Here is a 25,379-nt window from a genome sequence, read left to right as displayed (position 1 = left end):
CGGGAAAACTGCCCCGACGAAATATTTTCCAGGGTCTCTAGACGATATTCTCAGCCGACGGGAATGATATTCGTTCTGGAGGACGTGGTTTACGTCGTTCGTCTGTTCTTTTTAAGGCCAAGATGTCAATTGATATGCGTCGGTCAGGAAAGTGGATGGAGGCACCGGTGGATTGGGAGGGAGGGACCGCGTGGCTGCAGCTCACGTAACCCCACCGGGTGGAGCCCGGACGCGCCTCCGCGGAGGCCGGGGGCCGGGCCGGATGTGGGTACGATGCCGTTGGCGAAGGAGGCTGGGCCGAGGCTTCTCCACCAGTGATTCGAAAGCTGTGATTACTTGAACGCGGAGAACAGGATTGCCGGAGCCGTCCCGGTCTTCGTTTCGCCGCAAATGTCCGTGGTCGCGAACTCCGTGGCGCTCTAAATAATCTGGTTCATTTTGAAGAAGACTCACAGGCAACCAGGACACCTCCCTCTCATGTCACGGCTCAGCCCGCTTTTTATTTCATGCGTATGCAGGTTTGTGATTTACTTCTGCTATCCGATGACCTCGTCTAAAATAATGTGTCTCCTTAATAACCCTACCGCCTTAGTCGAGCATTAGCAGATTTGCTCAATGGAGGTAAAAGAACTCAACTCACTCGCCTTCCTCGAGACTCATCCTGAGAAGCCACGTCTCACGCATCCCCGCGTGTCTCAAACATCTCCGAGACCTTCAAGATCCGCACCTTCTCCCACGCCAAAAACTTCGCATTATCCTCTTTCAACCTCTCCATCGCCTCGCCGGTGTTCGTCGCAGCAAAGAACGCCTGCGCGGCCTGCTCATCCTTGAACGCGACCTCCACCACGGCATCCGCCTCCTCGTCGACCTTTGCTCCCACTAGCACAACAGGTTTGCCGTCTTCGGGCGAGCGCTCGATGTACCTCCGCGCGTGCAGCGACGGGAAGAGCGACCCGGTGAGTTCTCTCGTGAGTGGTACGTGGACGTTCTCATAGTGGTCTTTGAATTCGGCGTGCGTCATGCCGTCTTTGCGATGTAGGTATATCAGCATTCGATAGGCCATTCTGTCGTTTCCTGCTGGATTGCGAGCTCTTGAGGATGTCAGAGTTGTTCTGGCTTTGGGTCCAGCACGTTGTATTGAGTCGTGGGGTTCAGTAGGTTTAGTACTGGCTTGAAAGCTTAAAGATCCATGTTCTTGGACTTCGGACCGAACACCCTCGGCCTTCCTCTGTCCCGATGTCCCCGATGCTGCCGGGGTGATTTTATAATCGACGCAACACGATTGGTAGAAATAACAGAACAACGGAACAGCGCCCTAGATCTCGCGCCCTGCACTCATCAATATCATCATTTTCTTGGTATTGCATGGGCTATTATGAACAAAGCTGGCGGGCAAATGTGATCAAGTGCAACGCAACATCGTTGAAGGTAATTGCTGGACTAAAAAGCGGCCGCGCCAGCTTGCTTCCTCAGGGTCTTCTACTCCGCAGTCAACCACAACGACACTACAAATGACATTTCGGATATCATCATTTAAGTTTCATTTCTATGTGCAACGCCACCAGAGTACAAGTCAAAGCCTCCAGATCTGTCCATAATTACAAATTTTATGAAGTATATACCACTTCTTTGATAAACCCAAGACCAGTGCGCCGTTAAATACTGATTTTCAAACACACAACTCCCAGCACCCTCTTTTAGTTACGGTTGTTGTTGGCAGGAACATCGACCTGGATGGTGTCACCGTTCTCGATATCCTCAGACGCCTTCTTGGCAGCTCCCTTGTTGCCGACGCTGTTGAGCCACTTGTCGAGCTTGAACTGGTCGATGATGCGGAAGCCCTTGGTCGTGGGCGGCAGAACCTTGGTGCACTCGGTAAGCTGGTTGATGTTGTTGACACCGAGCAGGGAGAGGCGGATGTATTCCCTGGCGTAGTCCTGTACGTCTGTCAGTCTCAGTGCGTCCTCACGGCACATTGATTTCACATACCTCGTTCCAGTGGTACTGTCCAAGAAGACCCGCGAACTCCTTGAACTCCTTCTTGGTCTCGGGGTGCTGAGAGAGGGCGATATCGGAGGGGAACTTGAACACACGGGGAGGGGAGGTGTTGCTCAGAGTCTCCTTGTAGTACAACACGTCCCAGACACCGGGCGTGCTGTCCTGCGGGTCACCGGCCCTCGCGGGGTCGACGAACCGCTGCTGACTGGTCGTGTGCGCGCCGAGCAGCGCGACCAAGCCGTGCGGGCTGATCGTCTTGTCCTTGAAGAGCTGGATGAGCTGGTCCGCCGGCGCGAACGGGCTGGGCAGGAGGCCCTCCGGATTCGGCTCGTCGCTGTCCTTGCGGCCGACGTAGGACTTGACACGCGGGCCGAGGGGGCAGATGACGGTGGCGACGTTGGCGCCCATCTGGATGAAGTCGCCCATGCCAATGTCCCAGCCCATGTCCTTGTACTTGCCGTACAGCTCGGTGAAGCGGGCGGTGATCTCCTCGAGGCCGCGGTTCTCGAAGCGGCTGATCTCGCCGGCGAGGATGAAGCTGCCGTCGGCGCCGCCGCCCTGGGAGGCTGTGGCCTTGGACCAGGTGCCGGCGTCGTGGAAGCCGAGGCGGACGGCGGCGCGGGCCCACTTCGTGCAGCGGCCCGAGGAGCCGGCCATGAACTGGTACATGTCGTCGGCGACGTAGCGCCAGACGCAGCAGGTGTCCTTCTTGCACTGTGGCGAGTTGAGGGCGGGGACGTTGTTGTAGCGCTCATCGGACTGGGGGTTGCCCTTGCCCTGGAGGAGGCCCTTGATGTCCTTTCCGACCTTTGTGAGCTCGCGGTCCTTGAGGGTGACGAGGTCGCCGAGGAGCTCGTTGGACTCGCTCTTGCTGAAGAGGGTGCGGCTCTGGATCTCGGACAGTTGCTCGTTCATGCCGGGGTAGGCGAGGGTGCCTGAGACGGCCAGGGAGGTGGCGAGGACGGACTTGAGATGCATGATGTCTGTTATTAGAGTGAATGTATATGAAATGAAGAATAAGAATAAAGTGAGTGAATGGGACCCGAAATGGGCTGGAGATAGAGAGAAAGAGAGGAGGAGATTGACCGGATGGATAACGAAAAGAAACGTAAACGAGAGACGGAAGATTACAGTGCCTTATATCTTCTCTGATTCAAGATGTTGACATCCCATCATGACCCCAGCTTTGGGTTCGGGTAACCCAAGTCGGTTCAAGGCCACGGACATACAAACAAACTCATATCAGCTCGCAGTCGGACGTGCATAGCTGATCCTCCGGGACAAGCCCTTTAGCCTCTTCGTTCCTGAGCCTAGGCCGACACCAGTATTGCCCACTAGTGTAGTCAGATCTCTCAACACGAGTGTAAGGTGGAGAGGCGTCGGGGGTAACAGAGAGAACATGGTCTGCGGTGCCAAGAAAACCCGGCTCATGCCTCAGCCGTTCTCGAATAAGGCCAAAGTCAAGCAGAAAGGAAACAATGACAATCCTCCCGAGCTCTCATGGGAGCAAGAAGCATATCGCGACTAGCGCAGCTTAGGCCTATGCTCACCCGAACGCCATCAACCGCCTCAGCAGATATATCTCGGTTCCCATTCGTCGGGTGCCGGTCATTCGGTCTAGAGACGTCGAGAAAAGAGCTCAGAGGAAGAGCCCCATGCGCTTCGGTGCAGCTCATCTGCAATGCAACGTGAACTAAACCAGGGGTCTAACAATAGACTTAAAAAGCATACACAAGGGCGGCCTCGCTGGGCGGGGGTCGGTCGTCCGTGATCCGCCTCGTGTCACCGTGCAGTCCACCGGGGCGGCGCTCTTCGCATCGCACGACCAGTTGTCATTTTGCCAAGGTAGACGGCGCGGGCGGGATTGGATGAAGAAGCGTTTAAGCTTCATCTGCGTGTTCCGCGCCACAGGACCTTCGCTCACAACAACAAAAGAAGCGTGTGCTGACTTGAGTTTTGAGCGGCGACACGGGAGGAATAAGGAGGCGCAACGCCGTCAGTCAGCCACATTGAGGTAGGTGAGCCGTCAGACCAGAGCACGACCCGAGGAAGAGGGAGAAAGCCGTTGCCTGGGCTGCAAATGGGCTGGGCCGCCGTCGACAGCCACCGCGGAACGGCATGAGAGATCAGGACCGGTGCGTCGTGACTCGCGACATGATTGGCCAAGAACATCGATGCTCTGTTCTTTTCGATGCATTTTGTTTGTCGGTGAGTCCTGTTTTCTTCTTCTTCTTCGAATCGGCCACCCGTTGCCCCGCCTGACGCTATCGAACGCCTCAAAATGCGTTGGCAGGTGGTGGTTGTTGTTGACCTTTTCTGACCATTGAATACCATCTGATTGGGACAAGAGGGCAATGGCCAAGACGTCCGATGTTGGAACGAGTCGATTCGATGCTGCGGAGCGGGCAGAAACTTGCCTCTCTTTGGATACCAAGACTATGGCTCGGATGAAAGTGTCAGTTCCGTACATCGGATACGAGCATTTGTAAATGCTCATCGCAAGGGGCTCATTAACCCCCTACCCCAACACCAGGATCCCATTCCAAGGGAGTCAGGGCCGGTAGGGCAGAGACATCAAGACGGGTGGGAAGGAAAAGCAAAGCACAGAAGACACAGGCCCGGTCAGTGCCAATTTCCCGTCTTGTCTTGTGCTGCGCGCTGCTGCATGCGGCTGCTGGTGTGACCCGCGCCACGAGGGATTCAAACTCAGCTTCACAGCGTAATATTTATCACAACATCGGACGAGCGAGCTTTACGCTGTCGCAGACGCAGGTACCGCGAAGGTAGGTTGGTGTTCGTTCGGTTTTTAGCCCTGTTTGCGGCGTTCTTCGCTCGGTCGGCCGAGTTTGTTTTCACGTCGATCAACCGATGAACAGTTGTGTTCATCCTGAAGGATCTCAGCCGAACGGACCTGTTGATTAGCTATCATGCGAGCAGGGATGAATATTTCCATATGTTGTGAGAGTTTCGTTGAACATACCGCATGAGGAAGAGGAGAAAAGGAAAAGGAAAGAACGAATAGAGAAGCCGCTGTAAGGGCCGGAGAATGTGTATTGGCCCAGATTAGGCATGACCTATTTTCAGCCGTGGCGCATGGCATCCCGCTGCATCGACTGCGGATCAACCAAAAAGCACATTGTTTGGCTATTTTCCCGGGTCATCGTTGCCCGTCGGCCATCGTCTCATGAGTTGAGAAAGTCGTCAATTGAAAGAGTCATCATTTGAGAGGAATGTAAGCTGGGCTTATCCCAAGACCGAGACCTGCAGGCTCCCTGCAGCTGTTGTGGGAGCTTCGGGCTGATTGAATATTGCAAAACCTCGCTGCAAATACCAGAAGTTGTGTAGCCGGGCGAAGCCCAACGTTATTGATGTGGATGAAGGATATTGGACGAAGCGATGAGTAACAGTCAGCTGGCGATGGGGTTCATGAATAATAATGGATGTCTTCCAAGGCAAGTCAGCCCAACAGCCTCAGATCTCACCTCATCTGGATGAGACGATGGGCTTTTCCGAGACCACGGTCCGCCGGCGACCGAGAATAAAGAGAACAATATGAATCCCGGCGTCGATCTCGGGGATTCGCAGTCTCCTCTCACCTAACCCACGGCGCTAGACTGAGTACAGCCCCACGGCGGTAAGCTGTAGGTGAGTGAGATGCGGCCAGGTGGCCGACCGACCTGGAGCTATCGATTTCTTGCAGATGCATCATGAGTTCCGTATTATGCCGCTGAAATTTGAACTGATGATATTGACACATAAAAAAAAGATAGAGACAAGGGGGGGCGACAGGCTGGTCAAACCCCATGCATTTTTCATTACCACCCAAAAAAAAGACTTTTCCTTTTTCCCTTTCGCGATAATCTTACTCGTCGTCTTCCTCCTCCTCGGCAGCAGCAGAAGCAGCCGCCGCCGCCTTCTTGGCAGCCACCCACTCCTGCGCCTTGGCCATCACCTTGTCCCGGCCCTTCGGGTCGAGCTTCTCCTCCCAGTCGGCCCACCGCTTGAACCACTTCATGGCCTTCTTGGGCTTGAGGCCCTTGGCCTTGGTGCCCATCTCGAAGGCGTCCCTGATCGCCGCAGCGTCCGGTTCCGGGGCCGAGAGCTCGAGGTCGACGAGCTGGCTGTGGAAGTCGAACCGCTTCGGCCATGTCGCCAAGATGGTCGCGAACGTGGTGCGGCCGCGCTCGGCGTCGCCGTTGGGCGACTTGAACTCGAGGGCGGCGAATCTGGCCATCAGCTGTGCGGTGTGCTTCTGGTCGAGGGCCTGTGTCGCGCGGGGAAGGAGAGCGCGCGCCCTGTCGGGCTCGTTCATCGTCACGTGGAGGAAGTGTGCGTAGTTGACCCAGACGTCGGGCGACTTGGACTTGAACTTGTTGACGAGGGACTGGAAGACATCATCCGCTTGCTGCACGAATTCGTTAGTGAGGTTTCCGTCATCGTGGCGAGAAGATCTTACCTTGAGCTTGCCGGACTGGATGTAGATACTGGCCAGACGCTCGTGGACTTCCTTCTCATCGTTGTACAGGCAGGCGCGCTTGAAGACCTCTTCCGTGGAAGCCTTTGTGCCGTAGGCAACTTCCAAGTTGAGGTAGGCAATCCAGACGTTCAGCTTCTCCTCCTGCTCGCGGATGTTGATGGTCTTGATGGCGCGCTCGGCGATCTCACGAGCCTTGGACAGCTCGCTAACCTTCATCTGCAAAGCCATGTACTCGATCCAGAGCTGAGACGAGTCGGGCTGACCCAAGAGGAGACGCTCGTAATCGGTCGCGGTTTGGGGCCCGTGGGCGTCAAGATCCGCGGTACGATCCACCTGGATCTCGCCCTTCTTCTTCTCCTTCTTGTCGGCGGTGCTTGACTTCTTTGCTTTGCCTGACTCGTTGTCTGACTCGTCGAACGCATCGCCTGTCCAGTCGTACTTGCCGGCGCTCAATCCCTTCTTCTTCGCGGACGTCTCCTCCATCTCCACGTCGCTGTCTTCGGCATCTGACTCCTCCTCTTCCTCGTCGTCGTCGGAGTCGTCCACGTTGTCCGTTCCGCTGATGGTGAATTGGACGCCATCACCCATCTCCACATCCGAGTCATCGTCGCTGTCGAGTTCGGCACCTCCATCAACGTCGTCCATATCACTGTCCTCATCGAAGTGGCTGGGCTTCAAGCTGAAGGTAATGCGTCTCTTCTCGTCGTCGATGGCGATAACCTTGGCCTTGACGACATCACCCTCGTTGTAAAGCTTGCGGGCATCCTCAACAGGCTTCTCAGCCATCTCACTGCGATGGCACAGTCCACTGACGTTGGTTGAGTTGTCCACCACAATGAAAGCGCCAAACTCCTCAACCTTGCGAACCTTGCCGGTCACAATCTGACCCTCCTTCACGTCCTTCCATGAGATGGGAGGAGTGTAGTCGTTTTCGACGACGGAAGCCTTGAGATTCAGCTCAACCTGGTTAGCGGCAGCGTCAACGTTGATCACACGACCCTTGACAAGTTGGTCAATCTGGAAGCTTCCCCTCCAGTCCTTGATGTAACGGTCTGACAGGTTGGCAATCTTCACCAGGGCGGAAACGTTGCCTCCGAGCTGGACGAAAACGCCCTTGTCGGCGACATTCTTGACGAAACCCCGAACAATATCACCAGAGGACAGCTGGTGTGCAGAGGTGATCTCGCGGTCGGCAACGGGTGAAGTCGAGCTGAGGATACGGGAAGGACGGGTAGACAATCTGAGTCTCTTGTTGCTCTTGTCAACCTCAACAACGGCGACTCTGATGATGGCGCCCTTGTTGAGCTTGAGCGTGTTTGCCTCCTCGTAGTCATCGCACAGATCGACCAGGTGAACGGGGCCGGAAACGGTATCGCTGAGCTTGACCATCAGCTGGCGGTCGTTGACCTTGGTGACTCTTCCGGGAAGGACCGTGTTCTTCTTGAGAGAGTCCCAAGTGACTTCGCTGACAGCCGTGGTCGAACGAGAGGACAAATCCAGGTGGCCCTTCTCAGCATCTACAGACAAAACACGGACCTTGAGGGCTGATCCGATAGGGAAGTACTTCTCAAGGTTGCCGGCGTGAGACAAGTCGTCGGAAACCTCCATAATGCCAATTCTTCCACGGACGGTAGGGGACAGGTTAACCCACAGACAGTTCTTGCCGTGGTTGTTGACGAAGGCCGGGTATGAGGCGCCAACCTTGACCTTCTCGTATGAGAGAAGCTCAACCTCGTCAGCCTCGAGGTCACTCTTCTTGGCGGTAAGTTCGATAAGGGAGTGTGTTGAGCGATGCGAGAAAGGGAGGAAGCGGTAGTTCTTGGAGTCGTGAATGCCGATGGCACGAACACGGATGATTTCATCGTTTCGGACCTTCTTCAAAGGCGTCTTTCGGTCGGTGATGTCTTCGAAGCTGTCGAAAAATTGTGAAACATCGATACGTCCTTGAATGTTGTCGGCAACCTTGACGTTCAGCTGAGTAGCCTTCACAGAGGTCACCTTGGCGTTCATGATAGTTCCCAATTCGACATCGTTCACGTCGCGAATCTTCTCATCGATCGAGTTCAGGGCAGCAGCAGCCGGGGCCTTCTCGGGCTCCCCGGCAGATGCAGGTGCAACGATGATGCGATTTTGTTCGGGCTTGGAGGAAACGATCTTGACCTCGATGGACTGGTGCTTGCGCATTCCAAAAGCCTCCTTCTCCTGGACATCCTTGGCGAGCTTCGGTTTGGGCAGAATGGCGGTGAGGTTACCGCCGAATTGAACGTAGACGGCATGAGGGCCGATTTCCCTCACATAGGCCGGGACGACAGCGCCAATAGTAACATCATCAGCGTTGGACAAGAGCTTTCCATTCTTGCTTGCCTCGATGAAGCTAGGCTTTTGAGTCAGGATAACGGCACGGCGGCGCTCGTTCTTGTCGAGAACCATGAGATCCGTCAAGGTCTGGCCAACGTGAATGCGCTTCAGAGCAGCCTGCGTCTTGCTCGCAGACTTGTCGCTGAGGTGTCCCACACGGAGAATGGCCTTGAGGCCGCTCTCTTCCAGGTCCACGAAGACCTCATCCTCGGTCTTCTGAGAAACCTTGGCAGAGACGAGGTCGCCGACCTTCAGCGACTTCAGGGCCTCTTGTTTATCAAGACCGAAAGCGGAGGGGTCCTTGCAGGAAACCACCAGTTTGCGGTCCTCGGGCACCACACTCAAGACGTGAACACTGACAACCTGGCCGGTACGGAAGTGCTCCTTGGGGTCCTTGATGTAGGCCTCGCTCATCTGCGAGAGAGGGAGGAAACCTCTGACATCGCCGAAGAACTCGAGGCGAGCACCGTCATCACTGACGGACGTAATCGTACCGGGAGTTTGCATGCCAACCTCGACATCCTCGTAGTTCTTGATGATGGCCGAATCCGAGTTGACAAGAGTCTTCTTCAACGTAAGGCGAAGCTGGTGCTTTCGCAATCTTACGGAGAGGACACGTGCCTTGACTGTCATTCCCTCCCTAAACTTCTTCTCGGGGTGTTGAAGTTTGACATCAGCCAAATGCGATTCATGGACGAATCCAGTGATGTTTTCCGCCAGCTTAACAATCAAGCCGCTGACTCCGTTTCCGCCGACGATCATCTTGTCAATCTTTCCAGAGACAACCTCGCCGATAGGGACATCCTCGAGACGGATGAAGGCCTGATCCAGGACGGACTTCTCGAACGACAGAAGGAACATGCCGTCCAAGGGGCTGTAACCAACGACTCTGCCACGGTGGGTTGTGCCGACCTTGAAGGGTCCACTGGACTCGTACAGAGCATCCACCTTGCCATCCTTGACGCGAGAGATGTGAACGAAGCCGGAGACGTTGGCAACGCCGGTATCGACGTAGAGACCAATCTCTGGCTCCACCTGGCGAACGGTGCATGTCTCGACGAATGAAGCAATAGGAAGAGCATCGAGGGGCGCCTTGGCTCTGCTGCCCTTGCCTGATGCCTTCGACTCCAACTTGATGACGTGCGGCAGCAGTGAGATACCCAGCTTGGGTTCCCTCGCAGCTGGGAAGTTGCAGATAATGCGTGCCTTGATGCGGGCACCAACCTTGTACTTGGCGTCGAGGTCGACTCCGTCGGGGCCGACGCCAGAGTGAATCAGATCGGCAGTTACCGGCAGGTGGCCGAGGAGCTTGCCCTGGAGGCCTCTCTTGGTGACTTCGGTAAGAAGGACATCGGCAAGGGATCCAGGCTGGAAAGAGTTGATTGTCGGCGCATTCGAGGCAACGTTGGAGGTGTTGCTAAGCTTCTGAGGGTCGGTCGAAAGCTGGACGACGATACCGGTGACGCTCTTGACCACGCAAAGGCAGACGGCGCCGGGTCTGAGACTAGCCTCGTCCATATCAGGTGCGACCTCCTTCTTGGAAAGGAAACCCTTCAGATCTCCCTTGATGCCCAGATCCATCTCGTAACCGTGGTCCTGCACACTGGAGATAGACGCCATGAGGGTGATGTTCGCCACGACATCGTCGCTTGAAACACCAGTGTTGGTGTCCACCGGTCTCAAAGAAAGCTCGATGCGTCGCTTGGCCTTGCCGACAGCCGCATCGTCGGATGTCGAAAGAACGTATGCGCGGACGTACTGACCGACCTTGAACATGGATTTCAGGTCGACGTCGTCCTCCTCGTCTTCGTCCTCGCTCTCGTTGTCGGAGGTTTCCATGGCGCCCTCCAATTTCGAGTTGATGGTATCGGATATCGAGGCAATCGAGACGTGTCCCGTCAGGTTGTTCGGCAGCGCGACTGTGAGTTGAACGGGGTCGATGTGGCTGATCTGACCCAGAACCAAGGAGCCTTTGACCAGTCGCTTGTTCCGTCAGTAGAGTCTCCCAGCACGCGATTTCTATTCCCTTACCTTGAAGTTCAAACCCTCGATCTTGACAGCGTCCTCGTCACGGGTAGGTTTTGTTGTATCCTTAGTCTCTTTCGCCTTGCGCCTCTTCTCCTTCTTCGCCTTGCTCTTTTCGTTGACATCGAACTCGGCCTGTTCTTTGGCAGCATCTGCCTTGGCCTCCATTGTGATTTGCTTTTGCTCGAGAGGCGTCAGGACGCTGCCGCCGCCACGAGGAAACAGAGGCTCTTCATCCTTGAGAAGTCGGGAGACCGTCGGGGCCCTGGGTGCGGGTGCGTCTTCCTCCGACTTCTTCTCCTTGCGGTCCTTGGTGGGAGTGTCGCGCTTCGAGGGCCGCGAGGCCTTGTTGGACTTGGCGGACTTGGATGGAGGAGTACCCCCGGGGGCATCCTTTCGTTTGAGTGAGCTCATGTCGAATGTTGCGCCCAACCCAGGTGCAATTGCTTGCAACAGTTCTGGACTCGATGTTTTGGAGAGACTGGACAAGAAAAAAAAAGCAGCGTCCAGGGACCTTCTTTGCGATTGCTCCACTCAATTTTTTCGAATTTTCGGGCGGGATGCAGGGCGATAACCGATAACGATAAGACATGTCTAATCGGCCTTATCTGGTGGATACCTCTGCAAGCCGTGGAGCATCAGAGCCGCCACCATCATACCTTAGGTATTGCGGCACGCCTCGGCTCATTCCATTCCACTAGAGCGTCGGCCTTATCTAATCAGAGGACCGTACGGGCAGGCGTGCGCAAGTTCCAGAGTCATTTGGAGGGGTTGGCTTCGCGCCCTCCGCCAGCAAGGTAGCGCATGCACTGGGATCCTAGCCAGACGCAGTGCACGCCACCTCTCCAGGCAACCTACCTACCTGCCGGGACCTCTTCAGGTCAGCACCCCCCAACAACATAACAGAGGCTGCTAATGAATCTTGTCCTTTCCGCCAACCTCTAATGACGAATCCTTAAAACGAACATGCGGCAGATTGACTTCGTCTCTACTGCCCCGACTTTATTCCACGACTAAGCTGCCCTCCCCCCTTGCCATGTCTCCTCGAAAGCGCCAGAGAACGAATCCATCTCAGCCAAGTTCATCCAGTCCACCGGCGGCAATCGCCCCTGCGACAGCAACATCGGCTACGTCACAGGTCACGGCCGTCTCAGAACCCGCCCACCGTCCGGCGCGAGAGATGCCTCTGATGAGGGACAGGAGCGGCAGCGAAACCAAGAACACCACACTGAATCCTCCGCAACCGCAGAAACAGGTATTCGAGCACTCGCTGGTTTGTGACATGCGCAGGCACAGTGGTCTAAACAACATGTTGCAGGTCCGCAAATCTAGGAGTTGGTACGGCTCCTGGCCACGCAAATCGGCCGCGTCGACGCAGCTTGCACGTGAAACCATATTCGGAGGCACTCTCAAACCATCGAGCACTCCCGACTTTCGACGATTCGATACGAAAAAGAGCATCGACACGGCGAGTTTCGAGGGGCCGGCTGACTCGTCGGCGTCATTACCCCAGATTCCAGAAAGTGCTGCGACAGAGGAAGAGGCAACAACAAGCAAAACAGACAGCGATACGGCGAAAGCGCAGGTTGAGATTGCGGAAGCGAGCAAGCTGGATGAGGAGCAGCCAGCGAAGACGGCCGACAGTGATACAACAAAGCCTGCAGAGGCGGAAAACGATCAGCAGCGACCCGTAACAGCATCGAGCTGGTTTGGCTGGCTGGGACGCGCGCCAGCGACAGAAATACAGGTGACAGCACCAGTCGAGGAGCCACCTAAAGAGGAAGAACCCCCGAAGGAACCCGAAGTTCAGGAGCCGGACCCCACCGAACCACCAGCCTCCGAGGTCCCAGAACAACCCGCAGTGACTTCACCGGCACCGGCGACATCGTGGTTTGGGTTTTGGTATTCCAACACTCCTGTACCAGAGGCGCCAGCGGCGACTGATGATACAAAACCCCCAGAACTCACCACCGCAGAGCCACCCACAAAGGAACCAGAAGACGTTGTGATGGAGGACGCTCCGCCACCAAAACCAGATGCTCCCAAGCAGGATACACAGAAACCACCGACCGCCGGATCAACCTGGGCATTCTGGTCTAGAGATACGCGCTCGAACACCGATGGAGCAAAGAATGAGAATGCAAACTCTCAATCAGAATCGGGAGAGCTTGCGGTGATGGGACAAGGTTCAGAGGCCCATCCGGAGAGGACAAGCGTGGACCAAGCTCAGCGAGATGTCGATGTAAAGGATGGCAAAGATGGCAAGGATGCCAAGTCAGCAAAAGATGTGAAACCTGCAAAGACCACCAAGTCGGGAATTGCATCTGCGCCGCCGACGTTCGGGAGGAGAACTAAGAGAGTGCGCCCTCAGTCGATGGAGATCGACATCCAGTCGAGGCCAGAAACGCCTACACGTCCCGAGTCAGTGGCATCCTCGAGAGCCTCGATCACGGAACAGACGCCAAAGGAACCGCCTTTGAAGCCAGGAACGCCAAAGAGCACGGCACAAGAGACGCCTTCAAAATCATCGCCACCAAACCTGCTCCTCCCATCATTCGCAAGTACATATCGCATGAAAGACAACCCATCCATCATCAAACAACTCACCTCACTCCTTCTGAGAAATCAACAACCTTCGGCGAACCACGTTTATAGAGTAAAAGAAACGCCGAGGATCAAGAAAGCGCTCGCCATTGGAGTCCACGGTTTATTCCCGGCAAGTTACCTTCGACCCATGGTGGGACAGCCGACGGGAACTTCACTTCGGTTTGCAAGCCTATGCGCCGAAGCCATTGGTCGTTGGGCAGACGCCCACGGCTGTTCAGACTGTGAAATCGAGAAAATCGCTTTAGAGGGGGAGGGCAAGATCGCGGACAGGGTGGACAACCTATGGAAGCTCCTTCTTAACTGGATCGAGCAGATCCGCAACGCAGATCTGATCATACTGGCATGCCACTCACAGGGCGTGCCTGTCGGCGTGATGCTTCTGGCGAAGCTCATCGACCTGGGCATTATCACCAATGCGAAGATTGGCGTCTGCGCCATGGGTAAGTCTAGGATACCCTCGTATATGACTTCGCTAACATCTCTCAAGCCGGAGTCTCGCTGGGCCCATTCCCAGACTACAAGTCTAGCATGGGGATTCTCATGGGTTCCGCGAATGAACTCTGGGAATTCTCCAACCCGGACAGTGAAGTCTCCAAGAGATACGAGAACGCACTCAAGGACGTTCTCAAGTACGGAGTCAGAATCACCTACATTGGCAGCATCGACGACCAGCTTGTCCCAATGGAATCCGCAATCTACTCCCCCGCCTCTCACCCCTACATCTACCGCGCCGTCTTCATCGACGGCCGCATTCACGCCCCGGATTTGTAAGCACACCACCACCCCGTTCTGCTCCGTCCTCCTCTCTAACACACATCACAGCATCGCCCACCTGGTAGGCTTCGCCCTCAAGCTCCGCAACCTGGGCGTCTCCGACCACGGCCTCGTCCGCGAGCTCTCCACCCCCCTCGCCGGAAGCCTTTACTCGGGCGAGGGCCACTCCCGCCTCTACTACGACGACCAGGTCTACGACCTCGCCCTCACCCACGCCCTCGAGACCGCGGACGTCAGGCCCAACGTCCCCGCCACCGTCTCCCACCGCCGCGACGCTGGCTCTTCCCTCGCCAGCCCGAACCCCTACCACCTCCCCTGGATCATGCGCGGCCTCCTCGAGGAGGACTTCGTCCGCACGGAGCTCTCCGCCGAGACCGAGGAACTCCTACGCCAGTTCGACGACTGGAAGCCCGTCACCAAGGCCCTCAAGGACGTCAAGTACCGCCTCGAGGCCATCCGCTCAAAGCTCTGAACATCCCTCGTCCGGGGGAATCTACCGTCACTGTAAAACACGCGCAGGACATAGACGATAGATATCCTGCCGCGGTTCTCCTTCTCCCTTTAACTTTTATTCATGCCTTCTCTTTTGTCTTCACGCTGAACACTTTTTCCTTAAATTGTATTCGGGATTCATGGGGATGAGACGGGACCGGATGGCGTTTAACTGATGAATTTGTTTTCTGGGGGCTGGGCGGACAAAGGGCAAATTATCTAGAATTCTCTCTATACATGGGGGCAGGCTATTATGACGCATTGGTGTTCGCGCACCCTCTACCAGACGAAGCCGAGACGAGACGAGACGTACATTCAATATACCAAGACTTTTTTTCTGTTTTGATTCGATCATATGAAGTTCCTGGCTTTAGTCCAAATCGGACGTGTGAATGCTACGAGACGGCGAACATTCGTTCTCATCTGGTCTTGACGAATTTGAAGATGTGAATTTTCTCTCATTGGATATTTCTACCACCCCCTTATGGCCTTTTCCCTCAACCGGTTACAAGACTAACTGGGTTTTCTCTCCTCTTCATCTCTTTGCCTCATAAAACAGGTTTTGCCGGCCATTACTTTTACACTGGGGGTTTTTGTGTGTTTTTATATGTCGAAGGGGTCGTTTCAATGACATGATATGATATGATACAATTGGGCCATCCGCCATTCTCTCTCTCTCTCTCTCTCTCTATACGCCCGCCCGCCCGCCCCATAAACATCTAGTTTCTCTCTAGCTGCTCTAACCCACACATTCGCTTTTCTAACATTTAATTTCGTTTCCCCCCTTTGCTTCTTCACCTCTTCCCGAGCTGCCACTCGTAGATGGTATTCTGGATCTTGTCCCACGTGAGCGAGTGCGTGCTGACGCCATGCGCCTGGGCCTCCTGGAGGACGACGGTGGGCGCGCCGCTGCCGCCGCCGCCGTTGTCGACCATGCCGCCGACGACGAGGCGCGCGACGCGGCGGAGGTCGCGGACGGTGAGGTCCTCGATGGCGCGGCACATGTCTGTGACGGGGATCTTGCGGCCGTGGACCTGGACCTGGCGGCCGAGGTCCTCGAGCTCGACCATGCGGGACTCGAGGTTCATGAGGAGGGAGGAGCGGAGCTGGTTCTTGGCGCGGTCGACCTCGCCGGCCTTCAGGGCGGAGAAGCCCGTGTCGAGGGTGAGGGCGCGGAGCTCGCGGCACATGACGTCGAGCATGGAGGCGGTGCGGCCGGGGACGCAGGAGGCGGAGATGCCGAAGAGGCCCGAGTCGGTGTAGGAGTGGTTGAAGGCGACGCAGGACTCGACCCAGCCGTGCTGGTTGAGGACGTTGGTGTAGAGGCGGGAGTACATGCCCTTGCCGGGCCCGCCGGCGGAGAAGGAGCCGCCGCCGCCGAGGAGGGTCTGGAGGGTGGCGAGGGCGTAGATGTCGGAGGAGGAGATGGGGAGGCCCTCGAAGGCGAGGTGGATGTGGGTGAAGGTCGGCATGTTGGGGTTGTTGGAGGGGGGCTGCGGGGGCAGGGAGAGGAAGCCGCCGGTGTAGTGGGCGGGGGAGTTGATGTCGTATGTGAGCGGGGTGGTGTTGTTCTGGACGGCGGCGTTGGTGGGCGCCGAGGTGGAGAGGTTCTTGAAGAAGGGTACTTTGGAGAGGAGCTTAGAGGGTTGTTGGACGGGGGAGGAGGATGTTGAGGATGTCGTCGAAGAGGCTTCGGATTCTGAGGACTGGGAGGAGAGGTCCGTCTCGGAACCGGTCCTCGAGATCGCGGCGGCGGCGGGTTCTGAGGCCTTCATGTCGCCAAAGTATTGCGTCGCCAGCTGCACGGCCTCCTTGTGTTCCACGCCCGCGAAGGCGACGACGATGCGCTCGGGGCGGTAGAATAGGTCGCGGTACCGCAGGATGGTGTCCCTCGAGATGCTGCGCAGCCTGTCCTCGGGGCACAGGAGGGGGTTGCCGAGGGTGTTGTCCTTGAAGGCGGCGGTGTGCACGAGCTCGGGGAGGATGAGCTCCGGCTTGCTCCAGATCTCCTTGATCTCGTACTCCGCGGTGAGCAGCTGCTCGGCGACCTCGTCCTCGGTCAACTTGGGGTCGCGGATCGTCTCGGCGAGGAGGCCGATGGTGGTGGGCACGGCGCCGTTGAAGGTGGCGGCTTGGTACATCATGCTCTCGCGGGAGCTCGCGCACTGGATGTTCCCGCCGAGGGCCTCGACCTGCTCGATCATGTCGTCTGCGGAGCGCTTGCTTGTGGACTTGAAGGCGAGGCGGTCCATGATGTGACTAACACCGCGGAGGCCGGCATCCTCGTAGCGGGAGCCGGCGTCGACGTAGACGCCGACGCCGGAGAAGGAGCCGGGGAGGGCTTCGGAGGCGACGCGCAGGCCGTTGGGGAGGGTTGTGATGGCGTCGAGGTCTGTCGGTTCCTTGGGGATGGGGTCGATGATTGTCGCGAGCGCGCGGCGGGATTGTGTGGTGGAGGGGCGGCTGCGGAATGCGGTCGAGAGTCGGGAGGGAGCGGCGGCGGTCGTCGTCGAGGCGGCGCGCCGGGGGAGGCGCGTCGCTAATGTTCGAAGCATTGTGGTATTTGGATGTGTATGGGATCCAACCAGGGGTGTTGTGGTTGAGATGGATCCTCGGTAGTGGTGGTGGTGGAGGGTGTGCACGATGGCGAGGCTCAGGAAAAGTTCGCTGCCGGACGGCAGTCGACTGACTGCTGCCAATGGAATTCTTGTCGTTCCTTATCGCTTATCGCGTTCGGACGTATCGGGGTCTGGGCTACCGTGTGGGCCAATCAGAGACGAGGCGATGCATTCGGCAGGAAGACGTCATCCGGACCCTTCTCCAGCTGATGAGGTTCGACTGAGCAGGTGACTAGAAGTCGATGTGGAGTATCAAAAACAGTCGTTTGCGTGGGCACGCGAGAAACACTCATTTTTTCGTGGCTTAATCATCCCGTTCGAGAGTCAAGGAAGCGTACCGTCTACGAAGGATCACAGAATTATTCTTTGACGTAGCAAGACATAATCCGTGACTTAGCCGCGCTGTATTAACCTGATGCTGTAACTTATAACCCATACTGCATATGCTCGATACGTGAAGCTCGTGTTGCAGCTGAATCAACAATGCTTGGCCGCCTGCCGTCCACGTTCTCAACCCAGTAATCATGAATAACATTGCTCCGTGTAAATGTGGTAAGCAGCGTGCGCCCCACAATGCATCTTAACGCCTGACACCATCCTACCCAGCGCTCATGCAGACTCTCTTGCTAGACTCCATAGGCAAAGTCGATTCAGCATCCGTTGATATCAAACTTGATCTCCGCTTGCGACCTCCTTCAGTCCCGAGAACATCGATAGGCTCTGGCCGGCTTGGCCGGCTCTACCGGTCGACATCCATTTCCGTAGCCTCGTCGAGGCTTCTCATGCCGTTGGCAGCTTCGGCAGCGCGACGGCCAGCACTTCCATCGAATACCCATGGGCCGGCATCGTTACGCGGGGTGATGGGGCCTTCGGTGCCGTTGGTCAGGTGATTACCGATGGGAGAGGGCGTCCTGGTGTCACGCCCACTGCGCAGAACAGCCGCTTGCGCCGCCCCGACGGCAGGAATCGGGACGGGTTCGGTAGTGCTGTTGGGAGCGACTGTTTCCGGCGGCGGGGGCATCACCATAGTTCGCGCCCTATCCAGAGCTACGGTGAAATCCATGGCGTCAGGCTCCGTGCCAATCTCCGGCAGCTGGGGCCTCGAGCTCTCTGCGGGTGCCGGAACCGGCGCAGGCAAGGGCTCGCTGGCGACCACGGCCTTGTCCTTCGTCTCCTGCTTCTCCTCCGCCTCTTCATCGTCGTCCATTTGTTCCCAGTCTTCCGTGGGGTCCTCGATGTCCGCCTCGAGGTCAGCCGCCATGCGGCAGTTTGGACAGACAAAAATGGGGTACTGTGGAGAATTCAGGAGGGAGCGAATGCACTTAAAGTGCCAGGTATGCGAGCACGGCGCCACGAACAGGCACTGGCATGGCTGTGAGATCGTTAGCCTCAATGCTGGTACGCGAAGTGGGGACGCAATGCATGCACAGCGGCTACATACCGCAATTGAGTTGAGACAAATGGAGCAGTCTTGCGTCGAAGAAGAGTTCGCAGAGTTTGCGGCAACCATGTTACGGAGGCGCTTGTGCGTCGCCATGCTAGATTTTGATCAGTGGTTGAAGTCAAACACAGGATGTTTGTACGTACTTGAAGGTGTTGAGCTTGTTTTGCCATCCTCGGTTGAGTTCCAACCGCATCTTGACACATCTGAATATCATCTCCTCGCCGCCCTTGAAATCGATACCCAGTTGCACGATATCACCGTCATTTACTGGGAAGGGCTTGGATTCAGTGCCTGGCGGGCTGAGGCGGATGTGGTTGAGGAAAGTGCCCGAAGAACTTTTGACATCCTTGATGAACCATTTCCCGTCGTCGTACCAGAACTCGCAGTGTCGACGACTGACTACCTTGCTCTTGAAGCCCACGGGAGCAGCCGACGGGGTGTTGTTGGGCACGTTGGGCTGGTTGTCACGCTCGGAATAGCGGCCGACGCGGATGACCTCGCTGCCGCTGGGCAGAGTTCTCGAGACGGGAGGGAACGTCAGGCTCGGGCGCGTCGCGCGGGGGTCGTAGTAGGCGGAGAAGCGGATCGAGGGCAAATTGTCGGGGACGGGGGAGGAAGCGGTCGGGACGACATCGCCCGTCGTAGAGGCGCGTGCTCTCGTCATGGTCTCGGTTCCGGTGTCGAGGCGAGGCTGCGATGGGTGCCCAAGCAAGTGTGCCGATTGACTGCTGTTGCTGCTGGCGACGACGTCGTCCAAAATAGACGGCAGCGCATCCACGGGAGGACGCTCGATGGCGGGTGAGGAAGGGGTGGTGGAGGCTCTGTTCGCAGAGGATGCCGACGTTGTGGGATGTTGCAGCGAAGCGACGAGAGAAAGCGGGTTCAGGGTGGTGTCGGTGTCGGTGTCGGCACGACGAGGGGTCGTCGTGGGCGAGTAGCTCAGAGAACGTTGCAGAGCTGGGGTCGGACGAGCCGCAGTACCGCTTCGTGGGTTCTGGGTTTGGGTTTGAGTTTGAGTTTGGGTCTGAGAGTTGTGATGAGAGTTGTGAGTGGTGTTTGTGGTATTATGGTGAAAGTGTGAGTGTGAGAGCGATGAGTGGGCGTGGGCATGGGCGTGAGAATTCGAGGTTGGAGAACCGGAACCCTGACTGCTGTGCTCCCTGGAGAGCAGGTGATTTTGGGTGTAATTGCGGAGATAACTCAGGCCTCGTAGGCGACTAGAGCGCGTCGAGGGCGAGGCGGGATTAGTGACAGACGTCGGCACGGGGCCCACGGTTGGTGGCGATGAGACTGGTTGTGTAAACATTTGCGCCTCGAGGGGTGAGGAAGTGGGCGGGCTGTCTTGGTGCTGTTGGTGCTGGTCCTTTTTCGAAGGAGTAATAACAGTAATCGGTAGCGGCAGCAGGTCTGAAATGGCAGGTAAGCAGACCAGCTGGATAGTGTCGCAATGGTGCCGATTCGACTCGTGAGTTCCGTGCTTGGGCGGCTGACTAGCAAACTAGCTGGCTGGAACCACTGGACTGGCAGGCGGACCGAGAATGACCACCTTCTTCGAGATTGCGATTCTGGGACTGGTTGGTTGGATTGCCGTGTGTCTGTTTGGCCCTTGGGGGAGGGTCTTGCCTTGCGGAACGGGTATTCGTAATTCGGGGCAAGGTCGAGAGAGAGAGAGAGACTTTTTGGGAGAGTAGGGGTATCAAAAAAAGAAATAAGACCAAGGGCGACGGCGGGTGTGACGAAAGGGGGGGAACAGAGAGGTATTCGTAGCCGTAGGTAAGGTAGGCAGTGACAGTGACAGCGGCAGCGGCAGCGACAGCAACTGTGAGCTGAGGGAGTGGGCGAAGAACCTGGAAGACCAGACAGTGGTGGCTGACTCTGGAATGTCGCGGATTGTCCCCAGAAGCAAGGTAGGCACCTTATTTTCGCAAGCGGACTGGTCTGGCGTAGGGTACACGGCCGAGGGCGAGACGGGAGGTTGGACGAAGGGACGAAGGAGAAATCGTCGAGAGATGAGAGGGAGGGAGGTCCGAGAGACTTGGGGGAGCCTTGGTGGTTGACGGACGGGATAATAATATGGACCAAGAGCCTATGGAAGGCGGTTGGCTGCCGGGATTAGAAAGACTGGTTTTTCTCTCTCTCTTCTTTTTAGTCCGGATCGCCGCCACACTTGTTCTGGATGGATGTGACTGGTGCTTGCTTGTATTTGCGGTGGTGGTGCCGATGGTGCAGATTCAACTCCAGAGTCGACTCCGGAGGCGAGAAAAAGGCGAGAAAGAGCAATGGTAAAGCTGCTGAAGCTTGAGCTGGAGCTGGAGCTGAAAACCGGCTGGATTGGGGAAGGAGCCAGTATTTCGGTGGGAGGCCAAGAAGAACGGGCGTCTGTCCTTTTTTTTGCGCGGTCTTCCTCAGCACGCAGTATCTACCCAAGGTATCGTCGCCGTCGTCAGTGTCAGTCCCGGTTTGGTCAAGTGCAGTAGGGAAGGGCCCGGACAGCAGGACGGACTGGGCACTGGGGCTTGCAGGAGCCGTGGGCGAGAGGTTGGAACAAGGACTGCCTGCGTAAAAGTACCTTTGGCTGCCCACCTTCAGGGCAAGCTGGAGGGATGCAATTGTGTGGATTGTTTGCTGTACTTGGCAGGGCAAGGAGGGAGAGAACAAGACCGAAGTTGATGCCGCAGATGCGGAATTGCTGCAGTCGTGGTTGCTGTTCAAGATCAAACACCCAGTTGTTTATTGATGTCGTCGATGAAGCAACCCGAACCTGAACTGCAAGGGTCCCGGGCGTCGACGAGAGCAGACCCGTCGCCAAAAATGGTGAACACGAGAGCGCCCAGGTCGGGGTCCAGCCCAGTCGGTCAGGTTTCCTTTGGCGCGCGTGCCACTCTTTTGCTTGCTACACTGAGAGGAGGGGGGCGTTTATGGAGATAATGACGACGTCGAGGCAAGCAAGAGACACACACAACAAGGACTTTCAGTAGGGGTCGAGCCGGGTATGGATATGCTGCTGCAGGGAAGTCGAGCACCCTGGACACAGGAAGGCCACCCTTGGAGCAGCTTGGGAGGGGTTTTTTTTTTTTTTTGCCTTGGGCTAGCCCGGTAAAGAGAGGTTGGTCGGGCTAAGGTGAATTGGATTTCGTCGACAAGGGGGTAAGGTTGCGGTGACGATGGGATTGGATGCTGACGGCGGCGTGGATGGAGGGTTGCGGCAGCTGGTGGTGGTGGCTTGCATTACGGTAGATGTAGAGGTAGAGGTGGGTAGATTTAGCTGTGTTGATGCCGTGACCGACGACGACGATGATGTTTCTTGATGACCTTGGTGACCCTCTTGTCTCTTGCTCTTGACGATCACTGACGAATGCCCTGGCGAGAAGACCCTGGAACCGACGGTAAGGACGGTGCGGCGTCAGTGCAAATGGCAGCCGTGACATTTACCGATCGAGATAAGTGTGCTCTGTACGTATCGACATGTGCGCGTTCGTGCTGTGCATCATAAAATGCGCCGCTGCCATCAAAGTGTGCAGAATGACAGAATAAGCAACGGGAGCAGTATGAGCAGCTTCTATTGGTATGGCAGGTACCTTTTTAGGTCAGAACACGAAAACGCGGGTCATATGCATCAAAAGTCTCAGTCTCAGTCTCAGTATCAATCTCAATCAGCTCCGGGAGGCTGGGAGAAAAGAAAGGAAGGCTCTCGACTGTAGATTCGACGGAGGAAAACGGCCGCAACCGGGGGGACCTAGCAGCCTGACGGAGCAGGAAATAAGGTGTCCAAGGTAATCCTGAGGACTGGGGACTGAGGACTGAGGCACATCTTTTCTCGAAACGCAGAAAGCAGAAAGCAGAAAGCTCCGAGCTGACATCGGAGCTACACCGGCGCATCGGTGAGGGATCACGGAAAGATCTCAGATAGGGCGAGGCAGGACCGAGCAACCTGCAACATCACACCTTCCACCTCGAAAAAGCTCCTCGGATTTGGCAGTGGGGCTGAGGCATCTTAAGGTTCCTCCTTCCTCATACTCCCGTCGATTGCGATTTGGCGGAAAGCACAGAGCAATATGAGCAGCTGCGACGCTCAACGAGAAACATCCATCCGTAGCAGCTGCAGTTTGTGGTTTACCCCGTTGCACTTGCCTGCCCGAGAGTAATATGTATGAATTGAACCTGAAATACCTGTGCACGCCTTCCTTCCGAGTCAAGAGTACCTTAATTGACCCGAAAATGCTGCGGAAGGCACGATGGCTTGCGGGAAGGACCGGCCGAGCACCTGCATTCTGAGTGATGACTTACATGAACTGAAGCAATTACGGTACTGAACTTGATTGTTTCTTTCCCTTTTCGAATGTAATCCCACAATCTCGCGATGCCATCACTCACCACAGTGGAAGGCGGCCGACTCCGAAGATGTCTCTTGATATCAACCTCGATGCCGCACGACCTCCGTCCCCCATCGTGCAACGTTCTGCCTTGTTTTAGATCTCCCGTCGTCAGATGCAGAAATCGGCAGAGGGGCGAAAAAAGGGCTCAACTCATCTCAGCCCACTCCAGCCAGTGTCATCAGCACTGCACCGTTATTTCCGGCTCTCCCGCTGCCATCTCCATCCATCTCCACTATCTATCGTCAACGAAGTCATCAATCATCCATCATCAGCTCACCCTCGACACTCTCCCGTCACCACTGGCGCCAATTCAAACTCTGCTCTGTGGACGGGACCTCCGTTGCCCACTTCTCTCCACCGCCGTCACGGACGGGAGCCATTTGACATGCAGCCAACCACTGCGGCTGCCGGATCTGCACCTGCATGTCCGTGGGCCAGGGCATGTAGTGACCTCCGGCGGGGCTCTGCCGTGTACGATTTGCCTGCACCATTGACCACGCCGCGCTCGCCAAAATGACAACCCGACTTGAAGAGTTGTAGGCACCATCAGTCGGAGTTCTCGAATCGTCATCCAGGCTCTACCCCACCACACCCGTCTCCTCGCCGCGACCAACACTGGAACTACAGCAAATGGCCAGAATCAACACTCGACAGGCGTCATAAAGGCTTCCGCAATTATTACCACTGCGTTCTTTTCGCCTCATTCCAACCATTTATTTCTTCATCTCAACTACAACGCAACCCTGCATTATTGGAGCAGACTTCCGATCCGATCATGCACCCGATAGCAAACATCTGTCGCCCACGACTTTTTTCTCCTCCGCCATGACTCGTCCGGCCCGTCCGCCGCCCTTCCGAGGCATCCTCCCCTCCGGCTTCCCACCGCGCGGCTTCGTACAGAGTCAAAAGAACAGCAAACTCTGGAACGCGTCCGTTCCGCCTTGCCTCTCAGAGTCTCAACAGTCAACATTGACATACCAAGCCCGCCTTGGCAAAACAGAGCCACAGTAAAGAAAAAATCTAGAAAGCGTGGAGCTCATCGGAAACGCGGATCCGAACCCGACTGACCCGGCAGTCCCGACTTCCAATCTTCTAATCTTCGCTTCCCGCCTCGTCCTGCCTCGCCACTACCGGTACAGCTTCTCGCCACGACCAACCACATTGCCAAGACCCTTCAACAACATATCTTTCATGCACCCTCCGATTCTTCTCCGGCACCGAGCCCGCGATAGACCCTACACGTCCGTCCGCGTCCCACACTTTCCCCTTTGTGGGGAATGCTCCGGAGCTGTCCTCTCGGTCTCTTCGCCTTCGTCTAATCTTTCCTAACCCAACGCATCTCACTGCCCAGAGACTCAGATTCAGATCTGCCATCGTTCCAGTGCCTTGGTTTGAGTTGGGAGAGCTCTGTCTACCTTTCGCCAAGCATCTCTCTACCGGCACGCGGACAGGTGGGTTTTCGCATCCGGAAGACTCGACCACGCGGGCCCATCAGTCCGCGGCCGGCCGTCATGCCTCGCGGGCCAAAGTTGGAAAGGCGGCGTTCTTATCCTCTCCACGGCCTCTTAGAGCGTCGCAGGACCCGAACCTTCTTCTACTTACATCGGCCGCAAGCATCAGAAAAAACTGTATCTGCGAAAAAGGACGAACTTGCGTCGACCGATTTGGTTTCATGCTTTCGCACTCCCGAGCAAACATGTTCAGCGCCAATGCAGCTTCCCACGAAGACCGGACCGTCCACTCCCTCAGGGGCCCTCCCCAGAAAGCTACGTGATTCATGACGTCCCGTCAGTCCCGCCCTGGGTCATCCCCAGGACTGTCTTCAATGCCTCCCGTCAGAGGATGCATCTGTTCTTCCCAAGTGGCCTGATATCCTGCGCGCCAAACGTGCCAAATAAGAGATCTACGTCTTCGACGTGCTTTACCTGGGGCGTTTGCATACCTGCCGCGTCGAAGAATGCCAGCCTTCAAACGATCCACCACGCTAACTCACGAGCCCGATCTTGGGGGCGCATGTCTTGGGTCTGCGCACGTGTGCCACTCACGCGACCCTCACCTCTACATTCGTGATCCAATGACGATTCGAGACGGCTTGCTTGTATCAGAGCTCCCATGAGAAGGGCCGCAAGCGGTAATGCAGCCGCAAATCGTCACGAAGTTGCAATTGGACAGGAGAGCATAATCTTTTTGACGCCATCGCGAGTCCTTGG

At 56.4% G+C, this 25,379-nt stretch overlaps 6 protein-coding genes across 6 annotated transcripts; 1 reads left to right on the top strand and 5 right to left on the bottom strand.

Annotated features, from left to right (window-relative positions):
* Positions 1–676: 676 nt before the first annotated feature.
* On the bottom strand, positions 677–1,021 carry CkaCkLH20_05212 (uncharacterized protein; the record flags this gene model as incomplete). The annotated part of the gene is made up of 1 exon (XM_038887931.1): positions 677–1,021. One exon carries the CDS (start codon positions 1,019–1,021, stop codon positions 677–679), a length of 345 nt encoding a protein of 114 aa, XP_038746973.1.
* A 676-nt stretch (positions 1,022–1,697) lies between these two features.
* Positions 1,698–2,976, bottom strand: CkaCkLH20_05211 (ligninase h2 precursor; the record flags this gene model as incomplete). Its single annotated transcript, XM_038887930.1, has 2 exons — positions 1,698–1,937; positions 1,990–2,976. The coding sequence occupies 2 exons, from the start codon at positions 2,974–2,976 to the stop codon at positions 1,698–1,700; spliced, it is 1,227 nt and encodes a 408-aa protein (XP_038746972.1).
* Positions 2,977–5,860: 2,884 nt separating this feature from the next.
* Positions 5,861–11,272, bottom strand: CkaCkLH20_05210 (rRNA biogenesis protein; the record flags this gene model as incomplete). Its single annotated transcript, XM_038887929.1, has 3 exons — positions 5,861–6,403; positions 6,455–10,816; positions 10,865–11,272. 3 exons carry the CDS (start codon positions 11,270–11,272, stop codon positions 5,861–5,863), a joined length of 5,313 nt encoding a protein of 1,770 aa, XP_038746971.1.
* Positions 11,273–11,894: 622 nt separating this feature from the next.
* CkaCkLH20_05209 (uncharacterized protein) lies at positions 11,895–14,711 on the top strand (the record flags this gene model as incomplete). The annotated part of the gene is made up of 4 exons (XM_038887928.1): positions 11,895–12,113; positions 12,177–13,905; positions 13,953–14,232; positions 14,288–14,711. The coding sequence occupies 4 exons, from the start codon at positions 11,895–11,897 to the stop codon at positions 14,709–14,711; spliced, it is 2,652 nt and encodes an 883-aa protein (XP_038746970.1).
* An 814-nt stretch (positions 14,712–15,525) lies between these two features.
* CkaCkLH20_05208 (mitochondrial processing peptidase) lies at positions 15,526–17,286 on the bottom strand (the record flags this gene model as incomplete). The annotated part of the gene is made up of 1 exon (XM_038887927.1): positions 15,526–17,286. One exon carries the CDS (start codon positions 17,284–17,286, stop codon positions 15,526–15,528), a length of 1,761 nt encoding a protein of 586 aa, XP_038746969.1.
* Positions 17,287–18,088: 802 nt separating this feature from the next.
* CkaCkLH20_05207 (fha domain containing protein) lies at positions 18,089–20,099 on the bottom strand (the record flags this gene model as incomplete). Its single annotated transcript, XM_038887926.1, has 3 exons — positions 18,089–18,721; positions 18,791–18,887; positions 18,937–20,099. The coding sequence occupies 3 exons, from the start codon at positions 20,097–20,099 to the stop codon at positions 18,089–18,091; spliced, it is 1,893 nt and encodes a 630-aa protein (XP_038746968.1).
* Between the last annotated feature and the right edge of the window lie 5,280 nt (positions 20,100–25,379).

The sequence above is a fragment of the Colletotrichum karsti genome, assembly GCF_011947395.1.
Source record: "Colletotrichum karsti strain CkLH20 chromosome Unknown Scaffold14, whole genome shotgun sequence".
Classification (NCBI taxonomy): Eukaryota; Fungi; Ascomycota; class Sordariomycetes; order Glomerellales; family Glomerellaceae; genus Colletotrichum; species Colletotrichum karsti.
This window is presented reverse-complemented; position numbering and strand designations above follow the sequence as displayed.